The 14,068-nt window shown below is 34.8% G+C and overlaps 1 protein-coding gene across 3 annotated transcripts in view; it reads left to right on the top strand.

Moving 5' to 3' along the window:
• Window positions 1-14,068, top strand: part of CRPPA (CDP-L-ribitol pyrophosphorylase A) — a 108,057-nt gene that overhangs the window by 61,077 nt on the left and 32,912 nt on the right. For all 3 annotated transcript variants that reach the window (XM_058833145.1, XM_058833144.1, XM_058833143.1), the window contains one exon: window positions 1,933-2,061. In XM_058833145.1, the coding sequence (XP_058689128.1) occupies window positions 1,933-2,061 (129 nt within the window). The remainder of the gene's footprint in view (window positions 1-1,932; window positions 2,062-14,068) is intronic.

The following is a 14,068-nucleotide window of genomic DNA, read 5'->3' as shown; positions in this document are numbered from 1 at the left end:
CAATATAAGGATGAACTTTCACTGGACACGATGACTTCTGTCCATATTCCCACCTATCAGTTGTCACAGATTCAAAGTCTATCCATGATCCTGGTGCCTGATTGGATTGTTTCATGGCATCTGTAAACTAAAGCAGCAATTGGATTACTGTATCTAAACAAAAGGGAAGATTAATGTTACAGGAGAAATAGGCATAACAGAGGTAAACTTCAGGCAATTATTTGTTTGCGTCAAGCCAGTATCTTCTCTAATTATGCTGTAACCAGACAAATTGTATTCTTAAACTGACATTACTTTTATGAGCAATACATTTTCATGTTTGTTAATGGTATGAATGGATTTGGTTTTTATGTTGTTGCTCTGCTTAGGGTTAGAAAGAAAGGAATGCTAGTACTTCAGCTCTGTAGTTGCAATTATTTGCATTTCAGTACTAAAGTTAGTTTGAGAAAAATCTCTGTTCAAAGCTGTTAAAGAGGTTAAAGAGGAGCTAGGTTCAGTTCTCTCAAAATAATAGGTTTTATAATTTCTTGTAAATAGCTGTAAATGAGTCGTACTTAGCCCTGTTTTGGGTAGAAAATAACAAAATAATGAGTGTGTGTGAAAATTAATCACAGCTTGTGTAGTAGAAGACAATAGCTTTGCTTCTGATGTGTATGCATTTAGGCAAGAAACGGTTTTTTTTAAAAAAGTGTTGCAAGGGAAAATGACTGAGGACCTATTTTCTGTCAGTATAAACATAAAATGGAACATAAATGTAACATAAAGTACAAAAATGGAACATAAAGTACAAAGAGAACTTGAAATAATTTTCCTAAGCACTGATCTCTGGAGTGATCTCTATACCACTACCTTTGTGTAGTAGTCACAGATAAGTTTTATATGATGGAATTATTCAGCGAGAAATGCTTTTTCTTTCTTTAAAGGATAAAGGTATTTCTACTAGTAACAGGCACTGAAACCTTATATGTACAAATCATTCTTAATTTTAGTTTCTAAAGCTGATAACTTTTTTAGGGAAATTGATTAAAATGTGGAATACATAAGACTTGGGAAATCATTGTGCTAGTTGAGATCTCCCTTGAAATACCAGTTACAGAAGCACAGAATATTCTGAGTTGGCAGTGACCCACAATGTTCATTGAGTCCCACTCTTGACCCTGCACAGGATACCCAGGAGAGAATTCATAGAATCATAGAATGTGCCAGGTTGGAAGGCACCCATCAGAATCAGGAAGTCCAACTCTGGGCCCTGCGCAGGGCACCTCAAGAATCACACTATGTGCCTGAAAGTTTTGTCCAAACACTTCTTGAACTCAGTTCAGGTCCTTTAAGACCTGCAATGTTTGTGCAGCATTCCTGATGGAAATGAGACCTGCCTTTCCTTGCCCAAGAGCTCAGGATAGTCATAGCCCTACCTTCTTTTGAGGTAGTTTCTGCTTTTTATACTTGAAGTATTTTCTTGAAATTAATCCAATTTAGGCAACTAATATGCTATACTGAAAGGATAGTTAATTTCAAATGAAACTTTAAAGAATTCAGTTCTGTCTTGAAAAACTTCAAGATGCTTATGAAAGACACGTGTATTCTATAGTCTTCTGATAGTAAAAAAAACAAAGAAACCAAAAAGCCTCATCTGAAAGTTAGTCTACAGCTTATAAAAGAATATTGTTTGTTTTCAAATTTAATTGTTTTTAAGATGCATGACATGTTCTGTCATATTGATTTCTTCTGCTTTGAAAAAAACAGTTTTCTTGTCCCTAAATATGTAAGTAGTAGAATTCAGTAATTAGAAGCTATCTAAGAAAAGCCGTTTTTAGTCTGTATTTTTATGTGTGCTTAACACATAAAAATGAGATACTAAAAACCATCAGTCTAAAATGGCATGCTATGGAAAACATGGATTTTGGGTTTTTGTCATCTTTTCTTTTGCAGGTGCACTTGGATAGTTCAGAAAATAATTCTTTCAGCATTGGGATGGAAGACCTAACTACAATCAAGAAATTTGCAAGAGAAACTAAAAAGAAGAACATTTTGGTTTATGGTCTCCTTATTCAACATAAGGTATGTAATTATCATTCTGTGTGCAAATTATCTTCTTTTGCAATTTATATGATTAATGATAGAACCTTCATTTAAACCAAAGTCAAAGGGAAATAAATATGACATGAAAAGGATTTTTTGGGAAGATTCTTGCCTGTTCTTGTTCAAAATTCAGACAAGCCTGTAGTTATAGACAAAAATGTAAGCTTTTGATTAGAGAGGAATAAATGGTAAACATTTTTTAGAAATACATGAAAACATCAGGACCCTCTTTTGCTTTTCTGCTTGGGAACTTGATTTTTCCAGCACTAGAAAAAGAGAAAAAGAGTGAAAGTACATTCAATCAGTGGTTCTGCACTATTTTATGTCCCTCATCAAAACAGGGTTTGGTACTCAGGTGACAGGAAGGGCATGGTGTATAGGTGTTGAAACAGTGTCTGTAATAGCAGCAAATTGCCTCAGCTGGAGGCAAAAATAGTTAGCACTCCAACATACTTTGTACTCACAAAAGCTATTTAAAAATAAACCACTTGCCTGGGAAGCATATTCTGTCAACCAGAAGAGTGGGCTGCCTTGCCTCCAGTGCAGATATAGTTTTGCAGCTTCTTAACTCAGTAAACAGTGAAGGAAGAAGTAAGCTAGAAATTTTAATAATGAGGAATAAATGTAATCTTAACTGCTTTTTTTTTAGGTTGAATTATGTGTTTGGGTTTATATGTAATTAATTAAATGTGGCTTTAGTTTTATATCGTTTTCTGGTATACCAAGCACTTGATTTTTCCCATCACATTCTATTGCTGTATTAAGAGCTGTATCAATACCTGTCAGTTTATGCTTTTATAGACTTTTAATGCCAACACAATATGAATATTGCTATTATATGACATTAGTTCATCTTTTGTTCGTAAAACACTGGAGGATCTGCAACTGTTCAGTTTTCTTTCTGCTGCTATCAAAACCCATTTTTTCAGGGTGAATTCTGGCTTCTTTTGGTAAAAAATAATTTGAATAACTATTGAAATATAGGTCTAAGAGTCGCCTTATCATGGTGAAAAATAACATTTCAAATATTGCTTTAGTCTCACTGCAGTTTTTCCCTTTTATACTATAGATTGTGCATGTATGATTTTGTATGCAAGAGAATCAAATAGACATACGTGGATAGTAACAGTTAGAAAAGTTGACTGGAAGAAAGAAAAATATTTTATAATCATCATGGATTTTGATGTGCATGGCACCAAGACATTTTAATATTAACAGGCACATATAAAAGCAGTTGAGATCTGAGTGGGAATTCTTCATCTGTGGTGATAAGAGGCAGCTGACTGCTGCCTCCATTCTTTGAAAATAAAAAGCTGGAATCATTATGTAAGATCACTGCAGGCAGAATCATCACTTATTAGCATGGAGAAAGTCATATAGAGTAAAACACTTCACAAAGTAAGTAAACTGCTTCTAGCTATCTTGTTTTAAAATGGCTTTAAAACATGTCCCTGCTCACAAAGACAGGTATATAGTCTTGAGTTCCTGCTGTCTGCTTTGATCGATAGCAAAAGAATAGGTTGTACACATCATTTGTATATGTATGATATATGGATCAAGTTTACTTTTGGCTGCAGATCTATATAGAATGTAATTGTTTCTAGGTAAAGACCTATGGAAAGGCTTGACATATGAATCTAGAAATTGCATAGCCCCAAATTTATTGCTGGTCTGAGTGGGACTCAGAGAGTATGAACAAAACCAATTTGTTACATGAAAACATCTTTAAAACAGTTTATTTATTTTTTTTAAATTTTAAGTCCAGAGCATGATTTGAGAGTCACCACAGTATTTTACTTCTAGTAGAAGCCACTAATAGATGTACCTGTAGGTGAGTTCCATGCTTGAGGATGGAATTTCATGTAGGCATGATGTGGAGTCCAGAAGAAGTAGAAACATATAAAGCATCTGTGCTAGTGCAGGGTATTAGCACCTATTATTGCAATAACGTCTGTCGCTAGATGCTTTCTAGAACTCCCAGCAAGCTGTCGTTTATTTCAGGAAAAGAGTGATGACAGGTTACTTCATGGAGCTTTACTCTACCTGACAGGTTTATATCATCAAAGTAGAATACCAGACATATACAGTTGATAGATACACATTTCTTAATTTAAAAAAAAAAGGGAATTTATTGAGACATGGCCATGGTAATATCCAGGTGAAATTATGTTATGTTTTGAAGGAATATATGAATAGGTTTGTGTAAGGATATGTTGATATAAAAGAAAATGGGGGAAGTCTTTAAGATTTTACATTAGAAAAGCAAGTTTGTTGTAATAAATACATTTTGAAAATAATGGATTTTTTTCTTTTTTTATGTTTTGGAAGTGGAAGTTATGCTTTTAGAACCAAGGAGTTCAGCTTGATAGTACTGAAGGAGCTGTGAAACCCTAAGAAAAAGTATGAGCCTTTATTTTCACTGCTTAAATACAGTGTTTGTTTGGTATTTAGAAAAAGATGTGAAGTATTTTTATGACTATTTGATACACCAAGAAGCTAATCAGGAGAATTAAAGGAAACAATTTTATTGTGCTGTATTAATGACCTGCTTTTTACCTTTCATTTGCCTATAACAAGCACATGGTTGCAGCTGGTACACAAATAGTTATTTCTCTTATAAACATCATGCATAGGATACCACATTATTTCTATTGATACGCAGATTCGATCCACTTCATAAAACCTCTAATTTGAATCCTGAAAGTACTGTTAATTTAAATTGCCTGTTTTTGTTTTGTTTTGTTTTTAATAAAACAGTTCTGCAATGTTAGAAATAGTTTACACATTCGAAATATGAAGGGCCAAAGAGTATTCAGCATCCAGAGTCTGAACTTATGGAATTAGTTTTGGACCCTTTTCCAGATAATTTGAAGGAAATAGTTGATAAGTAAGGTGAATTAAAAATGAGGAGAAAGGTCTGTTTTTTGTGGATGATATTACTGGCAAGTGATGAAAATGTTAGTAAAATTCCAACTTCTTAATTTAATGTCAAGTTCACCTTGCAAATAACAATGACTGGCATAGTATTATTACGTATTAGAATAAGAATCTTTGTTTAATAATAGTCAGGTAGGATGTAATGGAGAAAACAAATTCTGAATATTAGGAGGGAAACCTATACAAAGAAGCCAAGGTATTCTTAAATAAACAAAGTTGTACTTAGAAGGAATCTTAAGAACTGCTAAAAACCCAAAGAATATGAAAGCTAATGTCAAATCATTGCAGCCATGCAGGGCTAGATATATATTAAAAGTACTGATTTATATCATTTGAGCCACAAAATTTGGGAGGATAGCTCCCAATTTTAGAACTTTTTAGAACTGTTGTTCTATGTTTTGAACAATGGAATAATACTGAAATTGGGCCTAGATCACACACACACACACACACACACACACACACACACACACACACACATTCGTACATTATTGTCTTTAAACATATTCTAAAAAAATAATCAATAAAATGATCAAAAGAGAATATAAGGAGTGTTCCCCAGCATGGGAGTTCAAATTCAACAGCTTTTAAAAAAGCTACAGGAATAAAATCTTGGTCTGTAGTGTTACCTCCCTCTCTCTTTTCTTTGCCTCCTTTGGGCTCAATTCTCTGTGGATACAACTTTTCTCTAGTTTCCCAGCCTCCTCTGGGCTGAATTCTCTGTAGATACAGCTTTTCTCTAGTCTCCCAGCCTTCTCTGGGCTGAATTCTCTGTAGATACAGCTTTTCTATAGTTTCCCAGCCTTCTCTGGGCTGAATTCTTCTGGGATCCTCCCTCGTGGGGAGTTCCACTTATCTCAGTCCTTATTATTGGAAGAAAACTCCCGAGCTCGTTAGAATCTTGTTTCTTGTGTTTATTGAAGGATCCTTACAAAACTTAACAGGTCTCTCTTGGCTGGTTACAAGGTTAATCTTTGCAATTTGGTACATTTCTTTCTTCTGATGGTACAAACAAGGCCTTGTGGCACACTTCATGTCTGATACACAAAATGGCCCCGAACTACGCAGTTCTTTTATCTTTATACTTATTTTTACCCAATTAACAATAGACACGTATATTATTTTTCTTAATGACCCAATGACCCATCACCTCTGTGATGCACTGCGGCATTTTCTATCCAATTACTTACTATTACCCAAAAACCTCTAGGAGAAGAACATGAAGAAGAAAGAAGAAGGACAAGAGACAACACCCTAAATCCTCCATCTTGTCTCCTGTTCTCTAAACTACTTTTTCACCCAGTGATTTAAGAAACTTTCTAATTTACACACTTACCTTTCTTATCTAACTTTAGCATTTGTTTTCATGTATCACTATGAAAACATGCTCATGAATTTCATATTATATGAAATTCAGTGTTTCTTTGAATCTCAGAACTAAATATTAAAAACAAGGGCACACAGTCTGTATTTCAGACTCCAACATGTAGGTTTCACTAATGACTCTTTTACTGTTCATAGGGAATAAAAAGGAACTGTAATTGTCCAAAATAAAGCACACTTGGATGGACATAAGAAAGCTTTAAATTAAGAAAGTAATGTTAATATATCTTGGTTATGGAACTGTATTAATTCAAAATAATTCTTCTTTAAAGGAGCACTGACAGAATGTTGTGTAAGAGCAGCAAATATGTGCTAAGGCTTGCCTAGGGTAAGGTGAGCCCAAATACTTTTGCCTCCGAAACGCCTATTTGGTTAAGATAAAGGAACAACTGACAGCCAGAAAAATCACAGTACCTACACTAAAAAGAGACAAATGATGCAATAGAATAATTGTTATAAAGCTGCTTGAAACTAAAAGAAACCTGATCTGTGGGTGATTTCTTATGCAAACGTACTGGACACTTACTGTAGCCTTAAATACTTTTTGAAGACAAGAGGCCCATCTGCAGTGTGGTTGATGGCTCAAGAAATACTTAGTGTGCTAGAAGTGTTTTATGTCTATCTTGGTAAACCCCAAAGGTAAACATTTATGATTTCTTTTTCATCAAAGATCCCTTAAAATAGTATTATGGGCAAACATTAAGGCAGTGTTTCTCAAAAGAGGGATACACACCCCTCAATGGGATAATCCACAAAGTAGAAGGTGGTTTGGCAACCAGTAGTGAGATAATGAGCCTCGAGGGAAAATGAAGTAAAATCACAAAATAAAACTTTGGAAACTCATTAAAAACAAATAGGTTCTGCCCTACATGACCCCTTCATGCTTCTCAATTCTCTTAATAATCAGCATAGAATTGATCAAATTATTGCAATTTGATTAAAATGGTTGGGATGCTGCATGGAGACCTCACTTTTCTCAAAATGATTTTTTTTATTTCAGCTACAATGACATAATAGATTATTATGAATATGGAAACTTACATTTACTCCTAGAAATCATTAAGGCCAAGTAATTGCTGTTTAGTATTTTCAAGAGGCAGATGCTGAACTTTTAAATATTGTGGTTCTATGGACTATTAACTCTTTCATCGAGGAAATTGTGCATATTATGTGATGAGCCAGAGTGGTCTTGTTTCCACAGAGTTTGGGACAGAGGAAAACCAAATCAGTCGAAAACTTTCTATATGGATTGGCTCATAGAAATCAGAATCTCTAAGTTTTTTAATACAAACTCATAGCCAGTCATTCACCAGTAAAACCAGAAACTGATATTTATGGAGGCTTGACACATTTTTGTCCTTAATTATTAGTATTATCTGCAATCAGTCATGAATGCATATTTTGCAACAAGTGGAACTGACATGATGAGAAAGATTTACAAACATGGCTTTGCATTGTGAACTGAAATCTATTTGATCAAACTGGCCTTTTGCATCTGCTTTGTACCATTCAGAGAATGTCAAGAAATTAAAAAAGAGCATGTCTCTGACACATTAGTCAATTAAGAAATGTATGAGTTCAAATTTTTCCAAAATGTTAGGGGAGTTTTGAGTCAGGAAAGGTCATAAACACAGAACTTTGCAACTTCACTTCTGTTTGCACCACTCTGGTGTGTGACATTTTGGGAAGCACAGCTGCTTGGCTGTGTTGCTACTCATTTCAGTAGATATCCTGAAGCTTAATACTGGATAATATTGATCAAAAACTTGGAACTGCTATTCTTTTATTTCAGAGTTTTAGTGTATCCACCTCGAATGCATGCATACATGCTCTTTCATTTTCTTGCTCTTTTTCTCTTGATACCTTTCACTGTTCTCTTGTTTCCCCTCAAGTCGTCTTCCTCTTCTTCTCCTTCTCCTCTTCTAGCCAAAACAGGTAACAAACCAGTGGATATTCTAAAGATTTGCAAGTCTTCTAAAAGCACTCAAATGAAGATTTCCACAAACTAATTTCTCATTCCCAGTCTGAGGAAGATGGGCTTTTAAGAAAAATAATTGGTAATCTTCAGGGCTTTCATTAAATAACTGTGTAGGTTTTTATCAGAGAAAGGTCAGACAGTTGCTCAATTTGTCTCTGCTATTACAAGTTCTGGGAGTTTAACAAGCTGCACAGAAAACTATGAGGTTAATATTTTATGCCTTTTACACATGACCTCTTTAGATTTTTTTCAGCTATTGATCTTATAATTGGAGGAACCAGAGTTCTTCCATGAACTTGTCAGCCAAAGTGATTAAGGGATGTATCCTAAAAGTATGTGTATACTATATCCTTTTAGGATGTATATCCTAAAAGTCATGGCTTCATAAAATGGCCTTTAAACATCCTTGCTCTTATCTCAGTTCAGCCATTCTGACAGTGTTAGTCAATAAAGGTTACCAGTTGTTTCCTTTGTGGATATTTTAACTGTATAAAAGATATTCCTCTAAAATAGCTTCTTAGTATGAAGAATTTGGGGAAGAAGTGGATTTAAGGTGAACTACCGATCTCTCTAGTGGAAAGGAAAATATGTGATATACAATATAGGAACTTAGAAAAGTATGTTGCTATCAATTATTCTGGATACTTTATTGTAATAGGAAATAAACATTGAATTGGAACCATTTGCAAAAACAAATACTATGAGCATCAAATCTGAGTTTCATCTCAAATCTGATAGTATGAGTTATTCTGATTTTTATTTCTTATTAAAGCTTTGATGTTGACCTCTTATCTCTTAATGGAAACATAAACATGTATGATGAAAGGTCTTTGACACAAAATTTTGTTTGCAAACAAATGGCTTTTAACTTTTTTTTCCATTGCTAGCCTGCCTGACAGAAACCTCTGAAGTCCATCGCATCTGTTTAAGGACAGTTGCACTTTTGAATTGTTAGTACTGCAATTCTCCACTTAAAGTGATGTTTGTACTGTCTAAGTTGGGCATCAAAAATTAATCTTCTCACTTGGCTTCCATGCTGTCCCCTGGAGGCATCATTTAGCAGGTAACTAAAATACCTATAGTACGGAATACTTCTGTTTTTTCTGGCTTAGCTCTGATTACATAAAACAACAGTAATAAAGAAGCTTGCTAAAATTGTTCCATGTGCTTAAGAGGCATTTTGAAAATGTTAACAGGTTATGTTAGTTTTCTAATGAGCTTTTGTATTTTGAGTGCACGTTTTCAATTAAAAAATATGGCTGAAATTCTTCAGATAACTTTCCAGCTTCAGTGCAGAGGTTAGCTTTTTAGTGAAAGTATGCAAAGGTTGTAGCACATTTTCATCACTATGTTGGGCCAGGAAAACTTAGGAAACTCTTCAGCCTTCAAGCTGAAATCATTGTAGTGATTGTAACTATTCTGCAGGCTTTTGCTGCAATCCTTGCAGTGTGGTAATTCCTAAAATTTGTGCAACAGAGGCAGTAACCATCAAAACTATATTTGGAGTATTAATTTCCTCTTTCATCCTCTCCTGCTATATACTAGCAGGAGTCAAGTAATCCAGCCTCAGGCTAACTTTGGGGTATTTCTTTAGAAGGGCTGGAAGACCTATCGTTGGTGTTTCTGTATGTGTTTGAGACACTAAGCCCTAAATCTTATTTGTTGCTTATGTCTGATTGTTCAGCGAAAGTCATCCATTATGGATCATATCCAGTGCTGAAGTATTTAAAAATAATACATGATTTTACACATGGAAAATAATGTCAAGCATGAAAAATGTCCCAGCCTGTGCACAGCCATGAGATCCCAGTGATACCCTGTCTATCCTAGTAGCTGCTTTGTGCACTTGAACCTTTTTCAGATTTGTCACCCATCTCCTCTGAAAGTATCTGTCCTGATACATCCCAGGTTTGGGTTTCACTGCAGTGGGATTTATTATGCTGCAATATCTCACCATCAAAGATGGCCATAAAGGACTAGATCAGAAGTTTATCTAGGTCATGGTCTTGTGTCCAACAATATCTGTAAGGAAATCCCTAGGAGAGAATCAGGTCAGCGAAAGCATATATGGCACAATTTTCTCCTTACACTAAATAATTGCTAATTAAGTATTTCCTGAGCCAGAGAGGTTTTCTGTGGAAGTATTAGCCCTGATGGGTTTCTGTTCCATGCTCATCTTCTGAGATCTGTGTAAACTTTTACCCTCCACTGTGTCCCCTAATGTACAACTACACCAACTGGAAAACAAATAAAGACAGGTGGTTCTTCACAAAGTAGTGTCCTAAGCACAGCGGATTGCTTCTGGTCTGCTGAGATCTGATAATTTAAAATTTGGAATATGGATGAATTGTTTTACATTCACTTGTATTCAGCTTCATTTATCATTTTATTGTCTAGTTACTCAGTTTATAATGAACTTCCTGCTTTCCATGCCAGTCAGCCACTACCCTAATGGACTTCTTATCATAAGCAAACTTGTTTTATTACTTACTATTTTTTACAATTCGTTTATGAATGTTGAACAACATAGATCCTGTAACAAATCCTGCCTGAACTATGTGGGGTCTCTTCTGAGGACTAATCATTTTCTCCTACTCACTCTACTCAATCTTTTGAGCAAGGATTTATCCCTGGCAGATCTTCTGTCTTATGTCCTGGAACCTTGGTTTTCTTAAAAACCTTTGGGGAGGAATTTTGCTGAAAGTCTTGAAAATCACAGTAAATTCAATTAATAGTCACACACTCCTTTGAAGAAATACAGTGAGAATGCATATTCAAACTTAAAAACAAAGACATGTTGACTTTATCATCATCTTAACTTGCTCTCTGCTATTACTGATGATTATTTAATTGTTAAATTTTCTGGTACAGAGTTACAGCTTTCTATTCTGTAGTTCTCTGTATCTTTTCAGAATTTTCTTGTTTTAAATTGGGAATTAATACCACACTGTTGTGCCTATTAAGGCAATTTTTAAACTAGAGATGATGCACAGCACTGGGAACCTGTTGCTTCTGTTCATTAATGATAAGGCCAGAACAATCACAGTGCATTCTGGTGCTGGCTTGTGGTTGCTGAAGGCTATTTATTTTTTAACATTCAGAGATAACACGAGCAAATCTCGAGGCAGCTTCATCTCACTAATGTTAAGTTTCTAAACATTTCATTTGGCTTTCATCTAAATATGTTTTGCAACATCTGAATATGAAAATATGTTCATATCTCAAGACTATGAGATGCAGAACGTTTGAAGTTAAATTAAACTGTTCTCTTAAGACATGGAAAGGCATGGATTGAGGCTTAACAGAAGTTAGAGAAAGATCATAGGAAACCTCCACTGGGTAGTGATTTTCATCTGGATTTTGTTGTAAAGTATTTCCTGGAAGTTATTTTCCAGTTGAATACTTGGATTGAATAAAAGTGGAAAATGTCACCATTATAGATTTTCCAGCATTTTCAATCTGAACTCATTAAGTTTGATTTTAAAACATTATTTGAGGAGTTGCTTTCCTAAGCCAATTTTTATTAATTCTCCTAACTAATATTTTAACCATATTCCAAGCCTTACAGTGTACTTTCTCACCAGGTCAGATGTCATATTTTCTATTGAGCATCATGGCCCATTACTTCGCAATGTACTTATATAAATCTTCTTGATTTACAACTGTTTTCCCCTTTGAAGTTTCTACCAAGCAGAATATTTTAAAAAATGGGATTGTTTACATTTGAGTTTTATTCAACCTGTGTGGTACTGGCAGCAGCATGGAATGAACATTTTTGGCAGAACCTCTGCCTTCAACTTTTTCCTTGACTTAGTCTTTCCATTCTTATGCAGCTATGAGCTCAAGTGTCTTTCCCTTGATTATTTAATTCCAGTGTTCTGCGCTTAAATTTAGCAGACCAGGTCTTGATTTTGTAGGAAAATTTTAGCAAATGATATGAAAGATGGAGATAATGTGTGATTTCTACTTAAACAACAGGAGTATAATGAGATATGCTTTGTACACACCAACTTTTATGGTCACTTGCTCCCAGAACTGTGCAATTTTAGATGTTTTTCCCTGTCTTGTGAGGTCTTTCATTATTCAAAATGAGGTAAAATGGGTTCAGAACTTTCCTTCTACTAGGTCAGATACCAGTTCCATAGTTCAGCTTTTGATTTTTGTCCTCAAAGTGTGCTCTATGCTTGCCATATTCAAGGCACAAAGATTCTTCCATGGAATTATAGCATAACTATGTTTACGAGCTCATGGAGTTCATAAACCAGAATAAATGATGGTGTCAAAAGGGACAGGTAAGGACATGTGCCTTTTCCTCTGAAGTAGAGGGTGGACTTTCTCTCTCTTTTTGCTTTGCCTTTGGAAACATTGGGTGTATTAGCTCCTTCTGTAAAAGTTAAATTTCTTCCTTCAAGGACTTGACAGGGTCAGGGTGAAGCTCAGTCTTTTGTGCAGGCTCCTGTTCTTGTGCAGCTTTCTCTCATTCTGTAGATAATAAATTTCAATCTGAACATTTTCCTTCTTTCTCTACTAGATGTATATAAATCTATCTATCTATCTATCTATCTATCTATCTATCTATCTCAACATAACTTTGATGTCCTTGTTATATATACTATGGGGAGACTGGGTGAAACTTGATGCAGTTACCCAGAGTAGAGATAAAACAGCCCGAATTCTGCTTCTTAAAAGTAGTGGCAGTAACTGAGCTGGAGTCTGGCTCTTTCAATATTAAAACTGAAGCAAAGGTATTCATGTTTCAGAATTTGCATTTATTTTGTGTATTTTTAAAATCTTCCATAAAATGCTGCAGATGTTTGTGTTAGTCAGGACTGTAGCTTTTGTTTTGCTTACTGATGAATAATTAACACAGTGACATGAATGTTGCCTAAAAATAATTATATTTCATCAAAGATACTGAAATATTGAGGTTCTGCAATTTGTGATTTTTCAGAACCTGTTCAGCAGCAGTTGGTGTGAAGGGTCTAGTTACTCAAAAACTTGTATGGAAAAGGCTTCCGGAGACAAGTTTGTGTTTAGAGTATTCTCTAACTATGTAAGCAGAGATGATGAGTTTGTTATAGATAAAATGTTTTAAGTTGAAAACATTCTTTAAGCATTGTGTTATCCATCAGGAAAGAAAGAAAAAAAGTAATATAATTAGAATCCCTTCTGAACAACAATCTCTGCTTAGTATTAGTGGTGTGCCAAAATTAAAGGAGAATTTTGTCATTGCCTTAGGTATTGGCTCAAGTGTTTTAAAGGTAGTTTTCCCTGCTGTGTCTTGCAATACAGTGTAGCTCAAGAGTAAATTCAAGCCTATTCTCGTAAAGCCATATCAAATCACTGTTATATTGAAATTGACAGTTATGCTTCTACACCCTCTACACTCTTCTTATGAAGACAATTTAAACTAGGATTTCTCTAGAAGAAATAGTGTGAAGAGTTAATTTTTTATGGAAGTATATGTTCTCTGCATGTACTGTTTCAAAATCTTTTGGAGAGAAGATGAGTCTGCTTTGTTTATAAAGCTTCAAAATCTTTTGGAGTGATTTACTACACTCTGAAGTTCCATTAAGCATGTTTTTTGTTTGTATGTAAAAATTTCACTTTGTAAAGGTTACTCCAAACCAAATTTTAAGTAGTTAGCCGTTGCTAAATAAGGGCTAACCATGCATCTGCATCTAGTTG

The sequence above is a fragment of the Poecile atricapillus genome, chromosome 2, assembly GCF_030490865.1.
Source record: "Poecile atricapillus isolate bPoeAtr1 chromosome 2, bPoeAtr1.hap1, whole genome shotgun sequence".
NCBI lineage: Eukaryota > Metazoa > Chordata > Aves > Passeriformes > Paridae > Poecile > Poecile atricapillus.
The sequence above is the reverse complement of the archived record's forward strand: the minus strand, read 5'-3'. Positions and strand labels throughout refer to the sequence as shown.